At 42.0% G+C, this 25,127-nt stretch overlaps 1 protein-coding gene across 1 annotated transcript in view; it reads left to right on the top strand.

Annotated features, from left to right (window-relative positions):
* The window catches only part of TSPAN4 (tetraspanin 4), a gene marked incomplete at both ends in the record, with an annotated part of 177,510 nt that extends 153,454 nt beyond the window's left edge, over positions 1 to 24,056 (top strand). The window contains 4 exons of the mRNA XM_079537627.1: positions 11,793 to 11,894; positions 19,540 to 19,671; positions 21,112 to 21,195; positions 23,988 to 24,056. Coding sequence (XP_079393753.1) covers positions 11,793 to 11,894; positions 19,540 to 19,671; positions 21,112 to 21,195; positions 23,988 to 24,056 — 387 coding nt within the window. The remainder of the gene's footprint in view (positions 1 to 11,792; positions 11,895 to 19,539; positions 19,672 to 21,111; positions 21,196 to 23,987) is intronic.
* Between the last annotated feature and the right edge of the window lie 1,071 nt (positions 24,057 to 25,127).

Below are 25,127 nucleotides of genomic sequence, written 5' to 3'. Positions count from 1 at the left end.
CTAACTGACAGTGGCTCAATCTGCCTGGATTCCTTCCAGGACCTTGATGCCCTTTTAGAAGCAGCTCTTGTGTATGGCAGAAACTTGTTTCAGGTCTTCAGCTCAAGCACTGCCTTTTGGAAACAGATCTGCTTTCTGGATGATTTGTATGTTGGGTGAAGTCAGGTGCATGAACACAGAGCTAGCTGGTGTTAACCACAACCAAAATAAATGAAAGGGGGGAAAAAAAAAAAAAAAGAGAAAGCACAATGTTTTGTTCATATCTGCCAGAAAGCTTTTAGGGCTGGAGGGATTTTTGGAAGAGAAAGTAAAGAGATGGGTCAGCATAGCAGGTTGGCAATAGGATAAAACGGATACCATGGGCTTGCGCTCAGCAGGGGGCTCTACTGTAAATGGGTGATGGTAGGCTTCAGACATCTGCTCGTTTTTATCATCAGTACTGGGTGATGCTGCAGGACATATTGGGTCACATTTCCTTTGCTCTAAATACAAATGGAGGTGCCCATGGGTAGATAGGCTTGTGCCAAGCTCATGTTCCTCTAGCTCGATCTCAGAGGTGAATCAAAGATGTTCTGAGATTATCCAGCCTAAGCTTTACAAATGCATCAGTGGCCACTAGGCAAGTAGCAGTCAATTAATCCAGGGTGAAATTGTCCAGTGGAGATATGCCCTTTAAAGGTTCTGATTAAGATGCAGCTTGTGCTTGGAACTGATCAAAAGTGATTGCCATCTGATGGGAATGGTGGTGTGGCCAGCGGTGATTTGATTGAGTTTGGATTATTGTAGACAGTTCTCTATAAGATGTGACCTTGTTCTGCTGTTGAGAGGCAGCCAGCCTGAGAGGGACCAGCTGCAGGTTTTCTTCCCTTTTCCTAAACAGTGACACCTTTGGATTTAGAATGGGGCAATTTAATAGACAGGGCATCATTGTTAATGCTGTATTTTTTATATTAAGGTACAGGATTTCAGGCTGTAAAGTCAGGCTTGCTGTGGTTTTGTGGGCACTAAAATTCAGTAATCAAAGAAGAAGAGTACAGCATTGTTTCCTCTACCTTTGCAGTGAAGTCGTTGATTGTTGCAGAGTGTTCGTAGCACTGAACTGTGCCTTTTTCCTTTTGCTCTCCCCAGTATGAGTGGACCCAGCAACTCCATGGGATCCACAGATATTGTGAAATTTAACTCCAGCCTGTTGCTGTAATTATCAGTGAAGTTGATAATCTTCTATTATCTCATGGCTGTAGCTGGTCACTCCTGGTCTCTGAGTATTTTGTATTCATCTCAGTCACAATACGGGCATCTCCTTTTGTCAGTGGAGCCTGCTTACCCATAGTCCATGGTGTGGTAAGTGATGTCCAAATGCTTACTAGTATGGCTTGTATAGGGTTAGATGAGAGCAAATCAAACCACAGTCTCTGTTGTGTCTATTGCTGCTCACATGAACAGTACGTTCTTTCTTCAAGATAGCCAATTTCTCCTTTCATCCAACTTGATTTCATTTAGCAGGGTTTCTGCTGTTCATTTAGTGAATGCTGTTTCTAATGGGAATGAAAAGCATGCATAATTCTGTTGTTCCATATGGAGAAATTGCAGTCCTCCAGTACCCGGTCTGTATGAAGGTGCTGTCATTTATCTCCCTGTGGGGAAACAACTACATTCCCTTCTCCCTTCAACCTGTGTGCCTCCCCATTAGAAATGCAGTTTTTTGTGACGTTATCCGAAGCACAGCCGATGTTGGAAACTTACATTTTGTCATCTAAGTGTGACTGGCAGTTTGTTTATTTGCTTGTTTTCTACCGTTATGGAAAGCAATCTCCGTGTAGTTTATTCATTTCAGTCACTGAGTCCCAAATCGTTCCCTTCGTGAGAAAATCTGTTTTCTGTGAAGTACAGTGAAGAGTTGCGATTGTTTCTTTCATTAAAACGAAGGAGGCATTTAATAGCAGTTATTCACCTCTGTTTTTGTCATCTAGTAGCCTTCCAAGATACTTTGTTTACCCCTATCTCTGCTGAAAAGCTACCTAATGATTAAGAACAGTAATTCCAGTTGCTCGTGAAGGTCAGAACTCGTACGAAATGATGTCAGAAATGCTGTTTTGGGGAGGGAATGGTTTACAAACTTGCATGTACCCTGACAGAAACATGTTCTTGAGCCACTGGAGACACCGTGTGACTGATGCCAAGCAGAAATATGAGCAACTCCATTGATTTTAGAGGAGCCAGGCAGAATTCTGCTAGCTGAAGAGCTGGTATTTCGCATAACCTTTGATTCTTGTAAATGCGTGTCTGTGTGACTGGAAGAAAATAATGCATTTTCAAGGAAGAAAATTTAGGTATGGAGATAATTACCTCTCTGGTGTTTAGCCAGGAGGAAATTGAGATCTTATTCCATTTTCTTCAAAACAAAGCCAGGCAGAGGTTCAAATGGTCATACTGAGTTTCTGCAGAGTATCCACATGTTCCTGCAAAGCCCTCAGCCTCCCTCCCTCAGAGCTGGGATTTCTGCTGCCCTCACTCCAGGGCTGCATCAAGCTGCTCCCGCTCCAGGGCTGAGCAGAGATCATCCCATGGCAGGCATAAAGCTCTCAGCCACGAGCGTGCCTTCGCCTGTCGTTCCGTTCCCTCCAAGGACAATGGTAATTCTCCTTGCAGCATTACTTATTTAAAATGAGTTCATTTCAGAGAAAGCATATCTTAAGAATAATAAAGCAGGCTGTGTGGTATCTCACTTTCCCCTAAGGATTAACGGTCCCTGGATCTAGGAAGACAGTTTCTTCAGTTCTGCTCCCCAGCATTTTTCTGCCAGCCTGCCTTTCCAGACAACTTTCTCCAGGCAATGTAACAGATTTTAACTCTTCAGTGTGCTTTATCCTGCATGCGTTTTGTTTGGTTTTAATTTGTCTTCTAGCTCTAGTGCAGAGGAAGGTGGCTTATCAGCAGACGTGTCTTCCCCTGATTCTAAGGAATTGGGATCATTTCTTACCCCACTCTCCCCATTACAACTTACTCCAACTACTGCTAACTGCTGGTAGAGCTGTCAGCCCTGTGCTCGGCAGACCAGTGCTGCCACCTACAAAATGGGCAGCTTCTGTGCCTTTCCCATGGCACCAGCAAGGGTCAGATGCTGCCATTCAGAGGCTTGATCTAGATAGGGTGCAATTGGTTTGACTGTCTCAGAGATGTATTTACCACAGAGCAGAGGACCAATTCTGCATTTTGGCTTATATTCTTCTACCACAGTTTTAAGTCTCTTGTCACATGAATGTTAGAGGTTGCCCACACTTACAAGGTTTGAGGGGCTGGCTCATCATCTCTTACCGTAGTGGGAGCCTAGGGCACTGTTTGCCTTTGCCATCACTCCTCCCCTGGTATTCCAGTAGTTTACTTCTGAAAGCTCTCTCGTTCACCTTTAAACCAAGTAAATAATTGAAGCTGAAGTTGATCCCATGGGATGGCTGCCACAAATGGCATAGTGGGCAAATAGCCAAGTCCTTCATCAGTGTCAGTAACCTCCTGCCTTTCCCTTTCCCAGCTCGCTGCATCTGAGAAGGAGCCTGTGTCCAGTGTCACTGTTCCGCCTAATAGATAATGGCACAGTGGTCATTAGATCCTGCCAAGGAGGAGGCTGTCTCCTCGCTTTGATTTGCCTCTACACATCCTGAAGCCTTAGTGGAAGCTAATTGGATCTCGAGCTCTATTGACATCTGCATCCCTAGATAGTTGGTGGGTTTTTCAGGGTATTTTAGTCTGGTAGATGGAGATAACAGGTTGTTAGCACTTGAAACACAAATGCTACTCACCTTTCAAGTGTCTTGGCAAACAAAGGCTCAACAGCATGTATCATGTTAATTAGCATCCTTCCCAATTTACTTATCTGAGGTTATACTGATGGTTGTTGAGGACAAATGAAAGTGATTATCTTTAAAAAAAAAAAAAAAATTAAAAAAATGGAGGTGAAGAGGCTGAATACAAATACCCTGGAATTATTCTCAACATAAGCACAGGTTTTGAAAGAACAGGCATTTCCCTTTTCTGCTGTTGTAGGTTCTGTGTTCGTGGGATTTCAGTGTACAAGGGGTGAGTCTACAGCCTGGCACTGATGTGGGCCTATTGCCACTGTAGATCAAGGCGAGATTGCCATTTACTGGGATGTTCAGGAAAGGAATTACTCTTGGAAAAAGGCAATTTGGGTGAGCAGGAAGGGTGGCACAGAAAGGAGAATTTCAAGGAGAAGCTGGGAGATCTGTGGCACTTGGCTGATGTGCCAAGACCAAGAGGAGTGTCTGAGAACAGCAATTGGAGGGTTACATGGCTGGAGAAAGGGGACAGATGTCTTGTGTCGCTTGGGGCAAAGTATGTGGAAAAAACCTACTACAAAGAGAGTTTCATTCTGGAAAAGGAGTGACAACGCTTGCTATTGATGGCACCCAACTTTGCTGGTGTTACTGCTGTTGAGAACGTTAGCATTTTCCCCAGCCATTTTAATAACCTGAATAATTTATTTAAATGTAAACAAAAAGTTCCTTATAAGGAATCAGTGTAAAATGTATCCCTAGTCTATATTAATAATTCTGTATTTCACAAAAGAACACTTCAGTTTTCACTCTTTTGAAATTCCTCTGACGTGCTGGTGGATTTTGTCACTCAAAATGCATAATGTTCAAGAAGAATTGACTTAATATCTTAGTAATTAATTTTCTGTGTTAGCCTTTTGTGAAGGTAATTGATTTGATTTACCTGCTTCGTTTTACCTACCCCTGTCTCTGTGTTCACTGCAGCATTCAAACTGTTTTGAAACAAGAAGCAGAAACCAAGAATTCATGTTTAAAGTTTTTATTCCTAGGCCCACTGAAAGAAAATCAAGGTTGTTCTTCAGTTGGTTTGGGTTTTGTTTGTTTGTTTTTAAGGAGATTGAGGACAATCTCCCTGGGGAGTGTCCATGCACACGGTGCCATAGAAGACAGAGCTGGCTGTAGACATCCTCTTAAATAAGTATCAGTTGTGCTATTGGATTAATTCTGTGTAATTCTGTACTGAGCTAAGAATATGCGTAGCTACATCTGCATCTTAATGTTTTGAGCTCTTATCTCTGGGTTATTTACTATGTATTTTATTTAAACAAGTTTGGAGACCTGATACACAAGTTAATCAGCTGTTGCTGAGTGTGAGAACAGATTAGATTGCAATGACCTCCTTGGCTAAAGAAAAGCATACTTTCCTCTTGCTCCAGCCATGATAGGGAGCTAAACAATTGCTTCCTATGAAGCAGTGAGAAAATGGCTCTCTCCCCTTGGACTGTAAAGAAATCATTTGAAAAAAAATAAGGTGTAGTTTGGTGAAAACTTTTGAATTGTTCTTGCACAAAAAGTTTTGAGATGCAAAGCCTAGTGACTTGCCAGACCTGTGATCTCTCTATAAAACAAAGCAGCAGTAAAGCCACTGTTGGGATCCATTGGTGTTATGGTTACGTGAATGGTACAGAGATATTTCAGGTGCTTTCTTTCTTGCAGCCTCAGCTATCTGTCATATCAAGTGCCTTGCCATTTGCTTCTGTGCTTCTTGAGCCTATGGCTAAAAGGCTGATGAAACTTCCTGGGACCAAACTACGGTCCCAGGAAAAACTCATTTGAAAACCCAGGTTGTTTGGCTTTCTTATCAGTTCTTTTATAATAAAAACAATTGCAACTTCTTAGCTCTTGTTGGAGCGTGTGGCAGAACTCATGGTTTCATCAGCTTCCCTCTCCAGGCCAGTACAAGGTGTAATTGCTCTTTCTTTTGCTTTGTAATGGATCAGCATTTAACCTTGTCAGTGTCAGGAGGGTCACTGTTCCCCTCAGGTTGGTAACTCTACTCCTTAGCTCTGTTTCTTTACGAGGCTTTGTATTCCAGGTTGGTTTTGGCGTTCAAACATGGCTTTAAAGCCATGGAAAGCCATTAAGCTTTGCAGCAAATGTGTAAGATCCCTTAAAAAAAAAAGTTTGATTCCTGATGTAGTCTTTTGCAGTTAAATTAGGAAATGAAAATTCATTAAGCCAGTGGCTTGCTGTGTTTCAAGAAGCAATTACAAAAACTGTTAAGTTGTGGAGGTGCCTCACATGTGGGAAGGAAGTGAGGAAGAGGGAATCGCTGAGAGCTGACTGTGGCATTCTGGAGATGCTGTGTAGGACTGCTGACATGGACAAGAAATGACTGTGCTGTGCCTTGACCACCAAATGTCAACGAAACTCATGAAGTGCCTCCTCCCTACCATAGTAGTCTTTACAGTAAATATGATGATTTCTGTTTATAGGCAGATGATGTAAGGAGTCATTCAGGGCTGAAGAAAACACGTATTGCTCTGAGCTTCTTGCTATTGTAGACAGGCTTGGGGACATCTCATTTAAAACAAGCCTTGCCTGTTGGTACAATCAATCTCATCTCTTCTTAGCAGCAAGAGGGCTCCTACAAATGACCTTATAGATTAGGTGCTTTCTGTTTACATTCGATTTCCCACTCCCTGCTATTTGTAGAGAATGATTATCAGGGCATTAAATTTAAAGTTTTGCCCGATGGGAAACTGTTGGACATTTTGTCATTTTCTTGTGGCTTCTCCTACCCTGGTGGAGAGGCAGAGAGGCAGGGGAAGCAATCGCCAGAAAGGTCAGAAATATTTACTTACCTGTATTGAAATGCTGCTGAGTGGCTTTGGCCAGTCTGAGCTGGGTGCAATGTTTTGTTCATGATGTGGCAGGGAAGCAGTGAGGCTTGAAATTAAAAGCCTCTATTTACCTGTGCATTAGCAGGCTGGGGTTGCTGCTGGCATCCTCTGTCTGGCCTTCGCCTAAAGGCTGTGCCAGAATACAAGTTGCATGCTGGTAGCAAGTTGAAAATGAGTTAATACCCAAGGCTTCTTTTGGCCTTTCTTCTGGAGAGGAATGCACAAACCCCCTCCCTTCTGTGTCCTGGGGCAGCAGAAAGGCTTTGGCCAAAGCCTCTTTAGTATTGCCATGGCTTCAGCTTAATCAAAGGCATGTATCGCTCTAATTGTAAGTATTGGTAAGACCTGTGTTCTGCACAGATACATCTTTCCTCTGTGCCCAAGAAGTTTTGCTCCAAAGCACTTCCTCCTTATCAGCAACAAAATTAGAGGACTGGGCTTCTTTGGGAGCAGTATTTGCCTTCCGTGTCATGCTGTAACAGTAAGTAGATAAACTCCCAAGCCTTTTATTTAGGCAGAGTGAGAGAAATTGCTATAGCTTAAGTAGCTATCTCAAAGGAATACAGATTAAGAGGAGACCACTTCTAAATTTGGCCTGAATTTATTCACAGGTTTTTGGAAGGTGTTTTAATATATTGATATTTAAGAGCCAAAATAGGGACTGATGGAAGTCAGTGGGAAAATAGTCGGGCTCATTTCAGTGACCTCAGGTACAGTGCTAGTCATGTGTGTGCCCCACTGGCACGGGTGCTTTTGCACGGCTTTGTAGTGAGTTCATTTTCACAGCAAGCAGGAGGACACAGTAAATTTCTGTTAGCAGAACCAACACTGAAATCTAATGGTGTTGATAAACAGGAATACAAGTCCAATGTGACTTCCAAGTCAGAAGTTGTAGGAATTCACATGGAAGTGGTGCCAGGTGGAAGCTCGCTCCTCTCATCATTTGCCTGATGAATCTGAAGGAGAAAATGAATTTTTCTCTGCTTCAATTCCAGGTTGATAAAAGCTTCTTGCTGTCTAACCTTTCTATAGAAATCTCTGGTATTCTACATGACTAAAAATAGACAACTCATTTAGGGTAATGGTCTGCCCGCTGAGAGTTTTTTATTATGCTTCATTGTGCTCCTCCAGAAGAGGTACAGTTTGTGAAAGACATGGCTTGTGTACGGGAGAGCACAGCAGATTCCAGTTGCAGAATATTTAGCAAAGTACTTACAGTCTCTGTTTTGTGAGAGCTGTTTTGCTGGGCTAAGGACTGGTAGCATAGAGACAAACAAGAGAAGCTGACAGATTGGGGAATGCTGGGTGGGTTCATTTGCCAGCAGACTTGATGAATCACTCTGCTGCAGCTTTTCATTTTCAGAAAGATCACTTTCTGAAAAACTCAAATGGAAGGCAGAAGAAGAGACAGCTGGGAGTGTTTTGTGAGTTTTCATTTAAATCAAATATACAGTTACATCAGAGTAAAGATATATTTAAACGTTCCTGCTATTAAAATATTTTGAGAAGCAAATAAAATCTAGACTAACAGGAAGCACAGTTATCTGGAGGAGTATTTGTCAGCCATGTTCCAGAAGTAGGTGTTGAGTTTTGCTTAACCCTCCCTGGTCAAAACCAGTAGGACTCATATGTCTGGAACTTCAAGCAGCATTTCGATTAGGAAAGAAAAAATATCCCTCTTAAAGCCTCATAGGCAGGTTGCTCAAGCAAAGGTTAATGTGCTTTTAATAGGAGAAACACATGTGAGCAATGTGTGAGACGTAGCCTGAATAAGAGTAGGGATCCTGTCTAATGTGTTCGCCCTTGGAAGTCCAAGGCTGCTGGTATCAAGATTGACCAGTTGATATACATGCATGAAAAGGGCTCTGTGTAGCTGGCTAGAAGCAGAGGAGGCATAAATGGTGTGGTATTTCATGCTGGTACCCCTGCTGCAGACACAAGTGATAGGAGACCAAAGGCTGAGGCCCATTTCCATTCTTCCTGATGCAAAAGAGCTCAGCCCCCGTTGTGCTGCACAAAGTTATGGCCAGGGCTCTGTGCTCAGGGCAAGGAGTAACTCTCACATCCATTTTCTCACTATACCAAATTGGTTGTGTCTTCAAATCAATTTTGGCAGTTTTTTATTGTCTTGTGGGAACATCAGCATCTGTAAGAGCTTTTGCAGGTCAAAACTTTTACCCTTGCTTCTGGATCCCCACTGTAGATCAGAGAAGTGCAGAATTCATCCCTGCAAGCAGACCATACTGAGAGCTGGATAAGTTATGGCATGGCCTCATAGGCTTGGCAGGGTGGAAAGCTTCAGGTGATGCTGAACAACCTTCTGACCCTAGCATAAGTAAGCAGGAGAGTGGGAGTGCTTTGAGGAGCAGCTCTTTGAGAAAGGTTTTAAATCAACTGCTCTTCAGAGAATGTGCTCTGTGGTGCATTTAGAGCATGTTGGGTAGATCAGTTAGAAACAATCATGAAGAACTGGGTGAAAAGCTACGTTTGTAGTCACTCAAACATAAAGCTATGTATATTTATGTGTGCATATATACATAAAACTACAAGACTTCCAGATAGCTCTCCATGTCAGTGGACATAGAATAATAAAGGAACGAGATCTGGGGGTGCTGTTTCACATCTGTATGCCTGCCTCCTTCGAGGCTGCAACCAGTTGAGAGACTGCCTAGATCTGAAGAAGGAAATGAGATAGACGTATAGTGTGGGATTATAAAATACTTGTATCCTCTTCTGAACAAGATTCAAACAAGTCCTTATTTCTAAACTGACAAATAATAATAGTGGGCCATACAATACTCACAAACTGATGCTGAGGGATTTGATGCTGTTGCTTTGAAATACTAGCAAGGGGACTGGTCTTGAAATATATGTTTTCTTGAGTAGCATTCTCCTCAGTTTCTGAAATATGGAAAGCTGTTACTAGTTGTGCAAGAATTTTATACTGTGAACACTGTTTGTGCCAGGAAAAGTGGTTAATTTTATGAGGAAAAGAGGTTTTTTTTTTCTCTGCAGGTTGCTGATTAGTGAGTCTTCTGCAGGTAGAAAGGAAGAGCAGGAATGCGTGTAGAGGCAATCTGCTGAGACCATGTTACAGCACACACGAACTAACAAAACATTACTTTTGATCTTGAAGTACTTTATAAATGCTGATTGTAAGTTATTAAACATTATTGATCTCAAGCAGGGCATGAAGATTGCCTTAACAAGGGCAGCCTGTGAGCCCAGGTAAAAGCATTACCATGCTGAGGAACTGCATTGGTTTGACAAGCAAAATTTGAGTGTAGAAATGTAGACTGCATGTTTTGTATCCTTCCAGTAGCATGCCATTGCCACTTGGATTTCAGAGAAACATCACTGTTTCATTCGACCTCTTCCCCTTTCTCCCAGATTAGTGGTGATGGGAATGGTGGGCTGATGTGCAGCTCTCTCAATTTGCAGGGCAGATCTTGTTAAGTGTGATAAATTAATATTCCAAGTAGACCTTTCTCTTTTGTCTTCAAGGCAATAAATCTAATAGCTAGATACTGCCCTCAGCCATGCTGTTCCTCTTCACCTGTCCCTTTCTGAATTAGTTTTTCAACAATCAATTTATCTCAGTACCTCTGTAGGACACCAACTACATTTCCAAGCTTCTCTCGAAGATGCGGCACAACTGTGCCTGTCCTTCCTAATTGATGTTCTGCTCGAGACCAGGTCCAGTCAAGGCGCAGGGATGTACACTGAGGGTATATGAAGAGCTAAAACCTGGTTCAGTCTAATTCTTAAATGAAGACTAGGAATCCCACGCGCATATAAGCTTATCATTTATTGCCTGTAATTTTCTCAACTAACCTCAAGCTTAATGATAGCTCCCAGCTTTGCTTTTCTCTTCTAATTAATGTTCCAGTGTCTGTGTATAACCTCTGCATAAAATCAGAAGCAGCTTACACAGTGATTGCAGTGGTAGCACAGCACCTAATGCTCAAGATAGTTGTAGATGAGACTATCAAGGTATTGAGAATAAGAGGTAGCTTTTTCATGTACTGTCCTAAAGCTGTATTTTATTGGTGGCTCATCTTGACTGTAGTTAACTTCCAGGAACTGAATGAAAGAACTGGAGACACCAAACATAACCTGTGTGCATACAAGCAGAGATTTTTTTGGTGTGATGACATTTTGAGGCCATAGTTTGTTGTGGAGTCATGTGGTTGAGTAACTTTACGTTTATCCTCTTAATTGAGCAACATTACGCTTAACCCCATAATAATGAAAAGGGTTCAGAAATCCTGTTTTACACTGTGGGAAGTGTTTTGCATCAAATTTTTTTCCTGGAGCAAACAAAACCAGTTCTGACCAAAAAATGTCGATGGGAAATCCTGGTGTATGGTAGAAGAAGAGTCGCTCTGTGCCCTTTGTTAACTCCAAATTAGCATTGGTTTCATTTTAGATGTCCTGAGCTGGAGCGGCTGCTGTCTGAGGGGCATTCAGTAAAGAACCCATTATGTGTCTGTTCCCTGATATGGAAGAGGAGCGTGCATTAACCTAGACTGTCCCCATGAAGCAAATAGTCCATTTATTTTATCATTTTCACTGTCGCAGCAAAAAGATTTGAGTGGCACCGTATTTGTCAGTTGAATTTATAGCAGACTGATAGAGAAGGGACAGGTCTGCCTCTCCTTCCTGCCATACCTCTGCTGTCCATCAGACCACCAACACTGGGAAGCACCCAGTGGAACAGGGAAGGGGGAAAGTATGAGCATATATGAGCAGCGCAACTCATTGCTTTTCTTTTCCAGCAGAAGCATCAGGTTAAACTGTGAATATCCATTTATTATTTACATCCTCTCTCTGGCACTTTGGTGATTAAATGACAAGGGAAAAGATGTTCTGGAGGTCTGCAATGGAAAACATGAGCATTAACTTTGAATAGGAGCTCCTCGTGTTCCCTACAAAACTCAGATACCTGTAATAGATAACAGTTATACAGGAGAAATGCCAGTTTGCTTTTTGTTTGTTTCAGTATCTGACTGTTGTCTTAGATCTCTCTGTCCCTGCACTTTGATTTTGAAATGTTGTACTCAGCAAACCTTGAGTTCTATGTCTTTTATTGTTTTAGATTGACAAGTATGCTCAGCGGGATCTGAAGAAAGGGCTTCATTTGTATGGGACAGATGGAAATATCGGCCTAACTAATGCGTGGAGCATCATTCAAACAGATGTAAGTCTGATTTATTTATTTATTTTCCCTTCCTCTTTACCCTCTGGGTTCTGAAACAGCATATTCTGTGTTTGAACCTAATTAAACCCCTGGATCCCATACCAACCTCTTCCTCCTATCCAGTGAGCACATTAGCAACTAAAATGCTTTCTGTTGCAAATGTTGATTTTGTTAATTTCTCTTTGGCTGGGATAGCTTATTTCTGTTAAATATTTATACTGTGTTGACACCTAAATATCACTTTGATTGCAGAGAGTAGAGTAGAGGGTCAAACTGGAAATCTTCTCTTTAAAGTCGAAGTGATAACTGATATTGGAGTGAACGATGATAGTGCGATAACAAACACCTCAAATACAATTCATTTCTGCCTTGTCTCCTTTTTATTGCAGTTAAAATGGAAACTGTCCATGGTATTTGCAACCTCCTCCTACAGTCAGTGCATTTTTTTCCCCATCAGAATTCAGTCATTCTCCATCACAGATGGGCTGGGAACACTTTTTGCTGTGTTACCATCACTGTCACATCCTTCCAATTCTCTAACAACGCTCTGCCAGTATTTGTCTCACAAGGCAAAACTCAACTCCATAGCTGCCTTTTTCCTTTTGCCCTTGTCCAGCTTGCTGAGGAAATGCCATCACCTGCAGTCCAGATTTATTAGCTCTGTCCTTCTCTTTTCATATTCAGTGCAGTTATTGCTCATGGGTATGATCTTTCTAATCTGAGTAATCCTCCTTGAATTAAGAACATGTTTCAACTTTCCTTCAGCTGTAGGAAAAAGCATTCGTGCTGCCTTGGTTTCTCCCTGAAAATCTCATGCAGCTTTCTCAGAGCTTCTTCTTCCAGAGGTGCTAGCACAGTACAGACATGCATGGCTTGCCTCTGATGTCTTAAACAACCTCTGCCCATCCTTCCAAGGTTGTATGAATTACTCAAGGTGATGGATGGGAACCTATCACATTCTGGTGCAATAAACCCTCTTGTTTACCCTTTACTGAAATCCTGAACTGCACATCTTTCAGTCTGATGGTGGTGAAGTTTCACAAGTGCTCTTCTGTCCAATATCAGATAACAGGAGTCTGCAGTCAGCCAAGGAAGGGTTTGGGAGGTTAAATGTTCAAGGTCACTACCAGAAGCAGAGCATTGATTTGCTCATCTATGTCTGTCTTTGGGGCTGTGTGCCCTGTCTGCGTTGAATGCAGCACAGTGGCTGTGTATGAAATTCTTAAAACGGCTCAGGTCCAGCAAGCAAGCTCTCCCATCCTGCATCCCAGCAATTGTATGGGGAAGATTCCTTTGTTAATCATCAAGGGGACTCAGCATTTTGCAAAACTTGGTCATATTTTTCTCTTCCAATATCATGACTGGACAGGAGAAGGTCTAAACTCCTAATAAGAGAAATACGTTTTGAAGTGCTGGGCCAACAGTGAGCCATATGAAATACAGAGAAAATGGTTAATGTAATTGCTTATTTCAAACAAAACACAGAAGCTCTACTCCTAACTTTAATATGTAATAAGATTTACTAAGATCTTTGAAGGAAATATTAATACAGTAAATTTGAAGTATTAATACACCAACAGGTGTTAATAGTTTATGTGTAATGTGGGGGGAAAGGAATAATGTGGAGGATTTATGGGACATAAAACCCATGCTCCTGCTTCCTTTCTGTAAAATAGGTTTATCAGTATATTCAGGTATGCCTAGTTCTCTACCCAAGTTTTTTTCAAGATGTTCACAAATTGAACGGGATAGAGAAAAGTTGCACCAGAATAATCAGAACTTTGGAGATTTACTTTGAGGTCAGAAATTCAAAATGCTTTCTATAACCAGCAAAAGATGAAGTAGTGATTTACTTATAGTCCTTAAAGAGAACAGGAAGGGAAATGGCTTTTGAAAGCAGAGGACGCTGCTATTGATCTGAGAGCTAAAACTGTACCATAGAAATATTTGGTGGTAAGATGCCATTGTGCAGCAGGATGCTGGATCCTCCTCTGAGGTGTGTGCAGGGTTTCTTTTTAAAAGAAATGGTCTTGTTGAGTAACAAGGTTGGGTTTGATAAGTCTGTGGTGTATGAATTGCTACAGACGATGCTAGATCATGTTAATGGTTCCTTTGGCCTTTGAAACCTATTAGTGTGTAAAAGGGGGTCTTTTGAGTTTCAGATGTCAGCTAGTTCTTGGGAGCCCAGAAGATAGCAGGGAAGTGCCACCTACAGCCCTGGTACATCACTCTTTCCTAACATGGCAACTTTGAAATTTCCATGCACTGTCTTGACGTAGTGTTAAAGTCAGCATGCTCCCAGTGCTGGCACTGAGGACAAAAGCAAAATGCTCCCAGAGATCCATATTTACTGCTCTGCATGGTAGTTTTTCACGTGTATCTTTCTAAACTATTTTGGAATAGGCTTGCAGTGGTGCAGTGAAGGCAATCCCAGCATGGTTAATTATGTAAAGCACTTTACACTTGAATAGCACTATGTAAATGCCAAGTATTATTTTTTGTGCTCAGTAGTAATCGGTACCTCTTACACTGCTAATCAGTAGAGTTTAATCACTGATAGGAGGATTAGGAGCATACAGGGGACTTCAGGAAGGGATGGTCCCAGCCCAGAAGTGCTTTTTTCATTCTGGCTCCTGAAAGACAGCTCTCAAAAACCCCACACTAGAACTAATTGTGTTGCCATGCAGGAGAATGTCTCAGCACGGATTCTTTTCATGGACCCAGTAAACATCAGTCACTGGTTGAGCCATGGGCTTTGTGTGTATGTGGATAGCATCACAACAGGAGCATCAGAAAAAAAGTAAAATACTACATGACAGTAGGAGAACCCGTGATCCTCCTTTGCCTTCCCATCCACATTGACACTCCTTTCTTTGCAATGTTAATGATTCTGAGTATGAGCAGGAAGATGGCACTGTGGTGAAAGCACTCAGCCACAGGGGGCCATAACTTCTTCAGGCATCCTCCTGGTAGCTTAGAGACCATGCCCTCCTGTGTGTGGCACCTTCCCCATAGAAAAGGAGAACCACGCAGAGCAGGTGCCATTTGGTTTTTGTGGGAATAGCTGATCACAGCTAGAGAATATGGCTATCTGATGCAAACACAGGCACTTGTGAATGGTGATTCTTGTGTTTCTTCTGGGTTCTGGCAATCTTGTTTCTGTTCTTGTGGAGGCCTTTCTTCATTGAAGCTTTTGTGCTTTAAACAGTTGTTTTCTTTTTTGAACAGAAGGATATACATCATAAGGAACTGGGAATGAAGGAACAGTGAGGTCCCAAAGGCCCAGATGTCAGGAGGACTACTGGTTTGGCTCTGTTCCTTTACCAGTGAAAGAGTAGGACTCACCTGCACACAGGCACACATTGCAATGCATGTTATAGGAAAAGCTCTAGACTCATTCTGCAGTGCTGTTCAGCCTTTTGATCAGGATGCTGTTTCAAATTGGAACACTATTGATTTCTTTTTAATACCTTCAGCTTGCCAAACTCGCTGCCTTATCTCAATGGATTTTCAAACAGTAAAAGAATCTGTTGCATGAGCAGGTGACTTTTGCACATCGTGAAGATCACAGAAGCATACAATTTTTTATTTTTTTTTTTTAAACATTACTAAAATATAGTTTTAGGATGTAAGTTACGCTGACCAGCATTATGCTTCTCACCAGCCAGAACTAGGTGAAGTTCCAGGTGGAGATCATTAGGAAACGAGAAACAGGCATTAATTTTTAAAATGTTGCTTCATCCCAACAATTTTGTGATCAATACTGGAACAGTTCTCCTTTTAACTAACCAGGCAGTAATTTGAGGAGCATGTAGGAAAAGCACTAGCTTCACCAAAGTGAGCAAATTCAGCTCACTTTTATTGCTGTGTGATGCCTTTCAAGTCTGTTTAGACCACCGTAACTGAGAACAAAATTTGACCCAATCTCCCTCCACCCTGTTCAGTGTTCGATCAAAACATACGGTGGCATAACAGCTGAAGTAATCCCAGAAATCCATTAAACGTTATACAATTTCAAATTGTAATTATCTTTTTCATTACTTTTTACAGTGATGGAGGAAAAGGGCACCCTATCCTGTCCTTCCTGCTCTGTCACATTCACAAAACCAATCAGTAATTGCTAAAACCAGACCGAGGCAAGGACTGGGTGTCTGCACGGTCAGGTTTATTCATTCATTTTAAAAACCCTGTCCCAACCTGTCTGCTCTTATGAGATATTGGTAGGAAAAAAAACGAAAGAAAGAAAGAAAAAAAAAAAAGCCTATTTAGAATTTCATAAAATCATAGAATGGCTTGGGTTGGAAGGGACCTTAAAGATCATAAAGCTTCAAGCCCCTGTCACATGCAGGGCTGGTATTAAACACCAATAAAATCCATACAGTAATCTGTTTCTTCATATTTCCACTGCAGTGAGATAGAAATGTTGTGTTTAACAACATTTAGGTATCCCAAGCAATAATTGCTGATTAATGCAAAAATAAAGCAATCTGCAAGCAGTTCTGCATTCCAGAAGTGCAGCACAGAGACCAGAGTGCCACTGGATGCAGTTTGGCTGGAAAAAACACTGCAGCAGCACATTGGGCTGAGCAGCCCTGTGTGTCCTGAGTGCTTGGGAACCAATGCACCACTTCAGAGCCCGCGGAATCAATTCAAGGGAGTGATCGATGCCACTGTAAAAAGGAGGGGGAAAAAAAAAGTGGTTTGGTATCTCAGGAGAAAGAACATCCCACGTGAAACATGTGAAACAAACAGCAGTGTTTCACATCAGTATTCCTGGAATCTTTCAGCAGCAGGAGGCTGGAGACACAAAGGCATTTGACAAGATTTCTGCTCGTTTCAGAGAGTGTGTGTGTGTGTGTGTCTCCTACCTGACTGTCACCTTGTGCTGTAAGTACCTGCATTTGTTCATGCAGATGTGCACAATTACATCTAATTACATATGCTCTATCACAGCTACAAGCCCTAGCATCAAATGATCTGAGGTGCCCGAGTCAAGGCGTCCTAAAATTACTGCTGTTTTCAAGACAGCATCTGACATTTGCTGAAAATTGCCCCTTGTTGAAGTGTCTCAGTCTAGATTCACCAAATAAGCACAAATAGTTTGTAATTGTCTTTTAGGCTTCGATCTGGATCTGTGCTGGTGACTCACTCAAACCCAGTGCAGCTCGTTTCCTTGTTCTTGCCTCTTGATTGACCTACTGCCATGGGTCAGTGCTCCCTGCAGATACTGTTCACCTGACCTGGTCTTCACTGAATGCTGCTTACTTGCCTGTATGCTCTCCAGTTTCTGTGGTGTTGGTACTCGGTTTTAGGATTCTGTATGAGTCACTGCTTAATTCCGTTGCTCGTCCTTTCTGTGTTTTCCAAGAGCATGACATCTCCTTTGATGTGTTATCATTATTTCTTCCAGTCCCACAAACCCTGTGCAACTTCATTCTGTTTCTCACCCTTGATCTCTTCTTAGCCCTTTCTCCTCTTGCTGGGATTTATCTGTCAGCTGTGCAGGTGAATAGCAATATTTAATCCTTTGCTTTTATACACTATACAGAGAACCTGCACTGGCGTGGAATGGGTGACCAAGACTAGGCCAAATTTGTCTCTGCCTCCTGTTTCCGCCTTTTGGCGTACTGGAGAGTTTGACACTGTTAGGAATCCCAATTCTAGACCTTGCCACAGTCTGCTTTGCAGGCTCCACAGGAACAATTGTTCTCAACTCCTTCAGCTGAGCTGCAAGACTACAAAACCTACACTTCATTACCTTAGCCTGTCAGACTTTGACACCTTCATCCATGCCAAATTATGGGGAGAAGGGGTTCAGTTCCGATCCGTGCAAACTTGTGTCACCTGTGTTTGGCCAGAATGTCACTCAGATGCCTCAGACCTCACTGTTTCACTCTCTGCATCATGTCTGAGCCACGTTTTCAAGGCCTGCTTGACAGACAGGCTGTCTGTCACTTCCATCTATCCGAAGAGCTGATTGAAAGCGAATGATGACAGCCTGCGAGAACTTCTTGTAAGATTTCCAGATAAACTCTTACTCTTCAAACATGTGGCATGTGTTCCATACTGCTCCTATCTGCTTCTGGGACCTCTCGTCATGAATTGCTGCCTTGTGTGTGGGAACGTAAAGGAAAAAAAGTCGCACACTTTCTTTCCCTTTTGAGTCATGTTGTGGAAGCCTGTGAATGTTTCATTTCTGAGTTTACAAGCTAAGGCTTGATTGCTGCCATGGACCAAATAAGAATTTTGGGCAGAATCTTAGGGAGGTGCTACTCCAGTAGAAAAAATCTGAATTTTGTTTATTTGGATGAAAAACCTCTGCACTGTGAGCACTGAAATGGCTGTATCACGGGCCTCATTCTGTGGGCACTTGAAGAAATGTAGGATGAGTAAGGCAGCGTGTGACACCCCTGCCCTCTATTGGTGTTGAATGGCAGCTCTGGTGTGTGCACAGCGACCGGCCCCTCGATGCCCACAAAACCCATTATTTCAGAGGGAAAACTCTCTGGGACCGTGTAAAATACCAGAGTTTGAATTAGGTCCTAAGTCCTGCTGATGCTGAACTTGGTGTGATGATGAGTTATCAGAAACATGAGGAAAAGGTTGTGTATGGAAGTGAAAAATATTGATGGGCTCAGGTACAATCAGGTTTTAAAAAAAAAAAAAAAAAGACCTTGGCAAGTTGTTTCAGAGCCAAGCAGGTTGCTGGTAAAGCCTTGGAAAAGTCTGAAGTACTGCCTGTAGCTGAGAGCTCTGCAGCCCCATGCCTATAAAGCCATGCGGGCTGCCTTGTTTCACTCATTAAAACGAGTGCTGAAGTGCCTTGATACCTACAAGTTCATACATTTGAGTTAGCACAGGAGAGGCAGATGGTGTATACATCTAGATGCTAATGATCCTCACTTGTTTTGTATCACAGGTACATCACAGATCCCACAGGGGAAGATGATCACAGAGCCATTCCCTGTGCTTTTTCGTACATTTCGTGCACTTGCATCCCACCACTCAAATGTAACAAACCTTGAGATTTAGCACTGATGTGGTCATTGTGCGTTGCATCATTCCGCATTCTTGAAGTCCCATTACTTAGTAATACCAATAGCAACATTAAGAGAATGCACCAGAGAGAAGAGTTGGAAACAAAACTTTTACTGAGTCACAAAGGCTTTCAGAGATGATCAGCACAGAGAGAAGCTTGCCTCGTTAACTTAAATCATGATTTTAGAAATAGTATGCAGTACAGATCACACTTCCTTTACCTCCTGGATACTGTATCTGTGTCCTAAATATTTTTTTCCTGTCAGCAAAATAAAAATGATCATCATAATCCTGTGCAGTCACTCTTAAACTCGTTACGTGGCTGGCATTGTCCTGCTTCAGCTCCTGCAGTGTCCTACCACTGCAAATAAGGCCTTTGCTTCTGGTCTCCACATTAGCTACATTAGTCTCTGTTGGTAAAGCTGAGGAAATACTACGTTTCTTTAAAATGTCAAGCCCCTTCTGGTGTCATCAAGTGTAATTCAGCGCAATGAATAAGGTCCAGTTTGTATCCAACAAGAGACATGGAAGATTCTTCCACTGCCTCAGAACAAGCAGACACCAGTGACAAATCATCCTTACAGTATTGCCTTGGTTCTTCTTCCAGTTCAGATGCTGTGGAGTCTCAAACTACACCGACTGGTTTGAGGTGTACAACACAACCCGGGTGCCAGACTCCTGCTGCCTGGAATTCAGCGAGAACTGTGGACTCCATTCCCCAGGGACCTGGTGGAAAGCGGTGAGTGGCTCTCCAATAGCTCAGCAGCCTCCATAGAAAGGGCAGGCAGGCAGATGGTTGCAGAGTGATGCAGGTGATAAGGTAGTGATGTAACCCTGATCATCTCTAAGTGGGAAGGCTTACTTTGAGCTGTGACTTTTCACCTCCAATGAAGCCATCCATTCAAATACTTCTAGGCTTTAAAGGCTTTCTGAGCTGTTGTTTCATGTTGCAGATGAATACTTTCACTGATCAGGAGCACAGCCTAGCTAGATTAAGCTGAAAAAATGACAGGAATGTTTTTGTCCACTCTACCTACTGGATTAAGTTGAAGGCAAACAGCTGCTCATACATCTAACACAAGCCTGGAGAAGTGCTGCCATAGCAGTAGCTTTGTGTGGCCTAAGCAGTCATGAGGCAAGGTGAGCAGGTAAGCCTGGGGTGTGGGGCAAGGCCAGCGGATGAAGTGGAAATGAAATGAAGTTTTGCTAGCTCCGGTGCTTTGCAAAGGAAGTACAAAGTGTTTGGCTGTTCTTCGTGGGATTTCGTGCATGCAGATTGACAGTGGTAGAGGCTGAGTTGAAACCAAATATGGCTCCAAATCAAATTCTCAATTTTAGGACTTCAGAGTTCTTATTGCATTTTATTCAGGGTACCAAGGTGATCAGTGCAGGTTAACAAGGCTGAAACCACGTTTCGGGTAGGCATTAATCCTTGATGCATGCTGTAAAAGCCACTAACTGAAGGCAGAACACTCTTGCCCAAGTACATTTACAGGGCACAGGGCACAACTTCTTTCTTACAGAGAAGAGCATAGTATTTAAAGAAAGATTTCACTTAGGCCAATTCTCATCCCACCAGTCCAGGCCAAAAACATGAGGTTGGAGCTGTTGCAGAATTCAAAGCACAAATAAAATAACAGAGGAACGCTCATACTGCAATTTAAACTAATGGAAAATGGTAAGAAATCAGCCCACATGCAACAGGAGAAGCTACTGAACAGCTCTCACTGGAACTTTCATTTAGGTAGATGTCTAATATAATGTTGATTGCATATATATGTACACGTACATATAGTATTTAAATATGTGTGCATGTGCATACATTACATGATAAGCTTTTCCTGAAACATGGAGGAAAATAAATGAAAGGCTCGTTCTAAAAATCTAACTGCTTTTAGTTGGATTTTAGAGGGGAAAGGTGCCCCGAATCCAGTGCTTGCTCATCTTTAGGCACTGGCCCAGTTTGTATGGAACAGTGCTTGTGCAGTGATTTGGAGGTGGCATTACAGTCAGTGCTCCATGCTCAAGCTTTTAAATCAGAAATGCACTGTATTCATTCCAGTAGTGCCAAGATGAAGTACCCAGCAGCTTTGTGTGATCTGGCTCTTTCCTGTCTGTATATTCCCAGGGGAGTACAGCAGTGTATTTATGGCTAATACCGTATTCTGTTTTATTCCAGCCTTGCTACGAAACAGTGAAAATATGGCTCCAGGAGAACTTACTAGCAGTGGGGATCTTTGGATTGTGCACAGTTCTGGTGCAGGTACACTGTAATACTGATTTTCAAATCCTAAGTACTCAGAACCAAATAGCAAGCAGTCTGCCCAATATTAATTTAGTAATTCCAAGTTTTGCACTTTAGACTAAAACTCTCTCTCTTATGTTTTCTTTCTTTTAGAATGAGATACAGGACTGGGAATACTGCCCACATTTTCTGTGCTATAAAGCACTGTAAAGAGCAGTCACTTTATCAAGTGGTTTATCTAAGGCACACACTTGATTTAATGAAGAGGAAGTCCACAACATCCTAAGACAGAATCCTAATTATGGTAGAGTGCGCTGTCTTTTAGAGCACCAATGTTTGTCCAGTAATTTTCCAAAGAGTGCAGTCAGCTTAGCCTAAATATCTAATGTTAAAATAGCCTAAAGGTAGCTTAAGACTTCAAGCCCATTCTAAGTTCCAGGGTAAGTTAGTTCTAAGTTTAGCTGTTATTACCATAATTCTACCCTCCCAATAAACCATACTCCTTTTCAATTAATTTCAGTGAAAGCAAGCAAGACTGGCACAGAGTTGTAAGTAAGATTTTCACTTGCAGTTACTTCCAGCCTAACTTTGGTCACAGAAGGGTCAGTCACCAGTGCAGAATTCTCTTCAATATCTGTATGTATCTTTAATCCAGCAATGGTGATTCTGGTCCCAGTGCAGACATGCTGGTTACAATGCTTACCCTGAAGTATGTGAAGGCTGCTCTAGAACTCTGGCACTTACAGCTGTTTGTCAGCCCCATATAGCATAAGGTCCCACTCCTGAACACCACATTGAAGACAGAGTTTAATTTCCAGTTGCACCTCTCTCTCATAGTCAACACATGAGCAAAAAGGATGGCATCACTAAGCTAAATTTACTCAAAATTAACTCATTAATTAATTTAAATTTTGCATGGTATAATATTGGAGCAGCAAGAGAGAATCTGGGGTCAGAAACTGGGATTCAGCTTGTGCTCTTTCTAACATTGGCTTAAGCAGGATAACACGTGTCTTACTTTCTTGTACGTCATGGCTACAACTTATCAGTGCAAATGCCTGACTCCTTGTGGGCCCAAATTCAGTACAGTTTTGTTCTGTTTTCCAATGTTTTAAGCAGATATGCTCAAGAAACAGGTAAGTGCATGCAGCGAGGTCATACGGCAGAGAGACAATGTAAGAAGGTTCTGTTGTTAAAAAAAAGGCTTTTAAGCTTCTATCCAGCACTTAAGGAATCTTTAAAAGATGCATGAAAAACTCAGCAGACCATGGAGGTTTCCTTCTCACTGACTTTGATTATATTGAAGGAATTTAAGAGCAAACACCAGCTTTCTGACCAGCAGGACTGACTAATTTTGAATGGGAGAAAACATTTCAGACAATCTAAAAATGCTAATTAATGCTGCCAGCTAGTGCTGTGAAATACAGAGAAAATACCTCAGAACAGAGAAGCCTTCATCAAAGTCTGTGCTGAACTGCACTGTGTGGTTGAATGTAATTGATGATGAAAGACTTGATCCACTCTCACCTAACATGAACCGCGCTCCCTCTGTTGTTGCTGTGATCTGGTTGGTATGGCCCAAAGTACGTGACAGCTTTTGTTTTTCATGTTAATGATATTATAGTTCGAATGACACCGTGACATAACTTGAAGGATGTACAGCAGATGTGGCGGGAGAATGTTCTTCAGTCATGCATGCTGGAAACTGTGTAACACATTCAGCCACTCAGGTTTTATTGCACAGCTGTCCCTGAAAGTGTTCCTTTACTGGGAAATAGAAGGCATTGTTCTAGGGACTGCTTCCAAAAGGCAGCTAATCAATGCCTCACCACTCATTTCGTATTCATGGGCAGCAAAGATGGACAACTACGTAACCTTCTTTTGTTGTTTATTTATGAAGTAGCATAGGCATAATTCACATTCTTTCAAGAATATTCATAGATGGAATCTACCACCTAAGGAAACGTTAACATTTACGTGGTCAATTAATTAGGTGCTTAAAATGGAATTCACACCAACAAATTCTACCAGGCAAACCTTTATCTCAATGAAAATTTGTACAGCAGTGTTTGTTGTAAAGGAACAGCAATAAGCAATTAGTGTAAGTAAGTACTTCAAATAGAAGGAAAACACGATGGTCTTTCTCATCCCCTTTTTTGAGGAATTACTGTACCAGAGGCAACGCAGCAGGTCAGTATTCAGGCTGGGAGAAGCAGCCACCTCTGCCTGCTGCTTCTCTTGAACAGCCTGAGCAGAAGGAAAGACACATACAATGTTGATGAGCTACTGATGATTATGATTAATGCAGGGACAGTCTGCAGCGACTCCCCCAAAGGGATCTGTGCACACACATGCTTGGAAAAGTAAAGTGCAGTAAAGTAAACCACAGCGTCCTTTGGGTCAGAGATGAAACTGCTTGTCTTTCAAAACAACGGCTACAGAGATAACCACAGCCCCACAGCCAAGCAGGTTGCTACTATAAAACATTTTTGAACAAAAGACATTCAAACATTTATTTTCAGTGTACCTCTTCCTAGTATCTGGTCACTGCTTTCCATGGAGAAATCAGCTCTCCTGTGCCCTCATTGTTCATTCTGTAAAACAGCAATACAGATAAGGATAAAAGGCAGGCAGAAACTAGGAACAGAAGCAAGGAATGAGCTGGCAGGAAAAGCAGTGTGTGATGTGTCTTTCTGTGCATGAACAAAACCAGTGTAAGCATGCTTCTCCCTCTTTGTTTAGTTTTGTTTTCTTTGGTTTCAATAGATTTTATCTCTCTGAAAAATGATTATTATTTCTTTCTCTCTTAGATTCTTGGACTCACCTTTGCAATGACCATGTATTGTCAGGTAGTCAAGGCAGACACCTACTGTGCATAGATACCATTCCCAGTCTTTTTGCTTCTCCTCTGAAGGACACAGGAGAAAACTCCTTCATGCTCATTCTTCTGACCTTTTTCCCCCCCTTTGTACTATAAACTGTGTATAATGCTATCTTTCTGGAGATTTTGTGAATCACCCCATTTTATTGAAGGAGGAAGAAAAGAAAGATTCTGTACTTGAACTGGCACAGGTAAGAAGCAGCCTTGTCTTTGAATGGAAGAAAACCTGCAAACAGCCATGGCTCCTTTCCTGTGGCCTACAGCAAAGCAAAAGGAAGATGCTGATGATGGGCACATCTGCAAACCAGCATTAGGAAAAGACTGCACTGACACAACCTCTGTGAAACCTGCCAGGTTGCCTTCCAGCATTTCACAGTCTGGAAGAGAAGGTGTAGAAACTGTACATTCTTCAGCACGGAAAGAAGGTACAGAATAGCTCGCACTGAATGCAGGTGTAATTTTACTACAGTTTGCACACAGCTAAAATGTCAAGAGCAAGCAGCCTTTGATCCAAGTATCTCAAGATGATTTTGTAGCCAGGAGAGGATCATCTTCAGAAATACGTTCTTTTAAAGGAGTATTTTTAATTTCATGTGCTGCAAAGTCAGGCTTTAAATCTGAATCTGTACAGTGAGATCTGGCTGTTAAGGGAAAACAGTATTGAACAGTTATTAATTGCCAGTGGCATATAGGTGATAGTTGACTGTATATGTAATATATGTTAGATTCATATACACACACTGTTCTGAAAGGAGGTGAAAACAACCAGCATCTAATCTCAGAAGGTGGGAACCTTTCTGTCCCATTTTGCATTCCAACTGAAATAACCAGGCAGGATTTTCTTGTAGGAGGCACTATCGGTTATACCTTTGGGAAACAAGTAATTACTTTCAGCTGTATCTTCATTTCAGTAAACAACTTGTGAGTGGGCTCTTCAGTCATTCTACTATGATTTTATTTTTTATCATCTCTGTTTCAAGTTAGCCTGCCAAAAAATATCAGTCATTTCCATGCTTGGAGATTTGTACTATGCTGTCAGCTGTTCCTTCCCTGAATGTCACCATTTCAT

Source organism: Tetrao urogallus, assembly GCF_951394365.1.
Source record: "Tetrao urogallus genome assembly, chromosome: 6".
NCBI lineage: Eukaryota > Metazoa > Chordata > Aves > Galliformes > Phasianidae > Tetrao > Tetrao urogallus.
The sequence above is the reverse complement of the archived record's forward strand: the minus strand, read 5'-3'. Positions and strand labels throughout refer to the sequence as shown.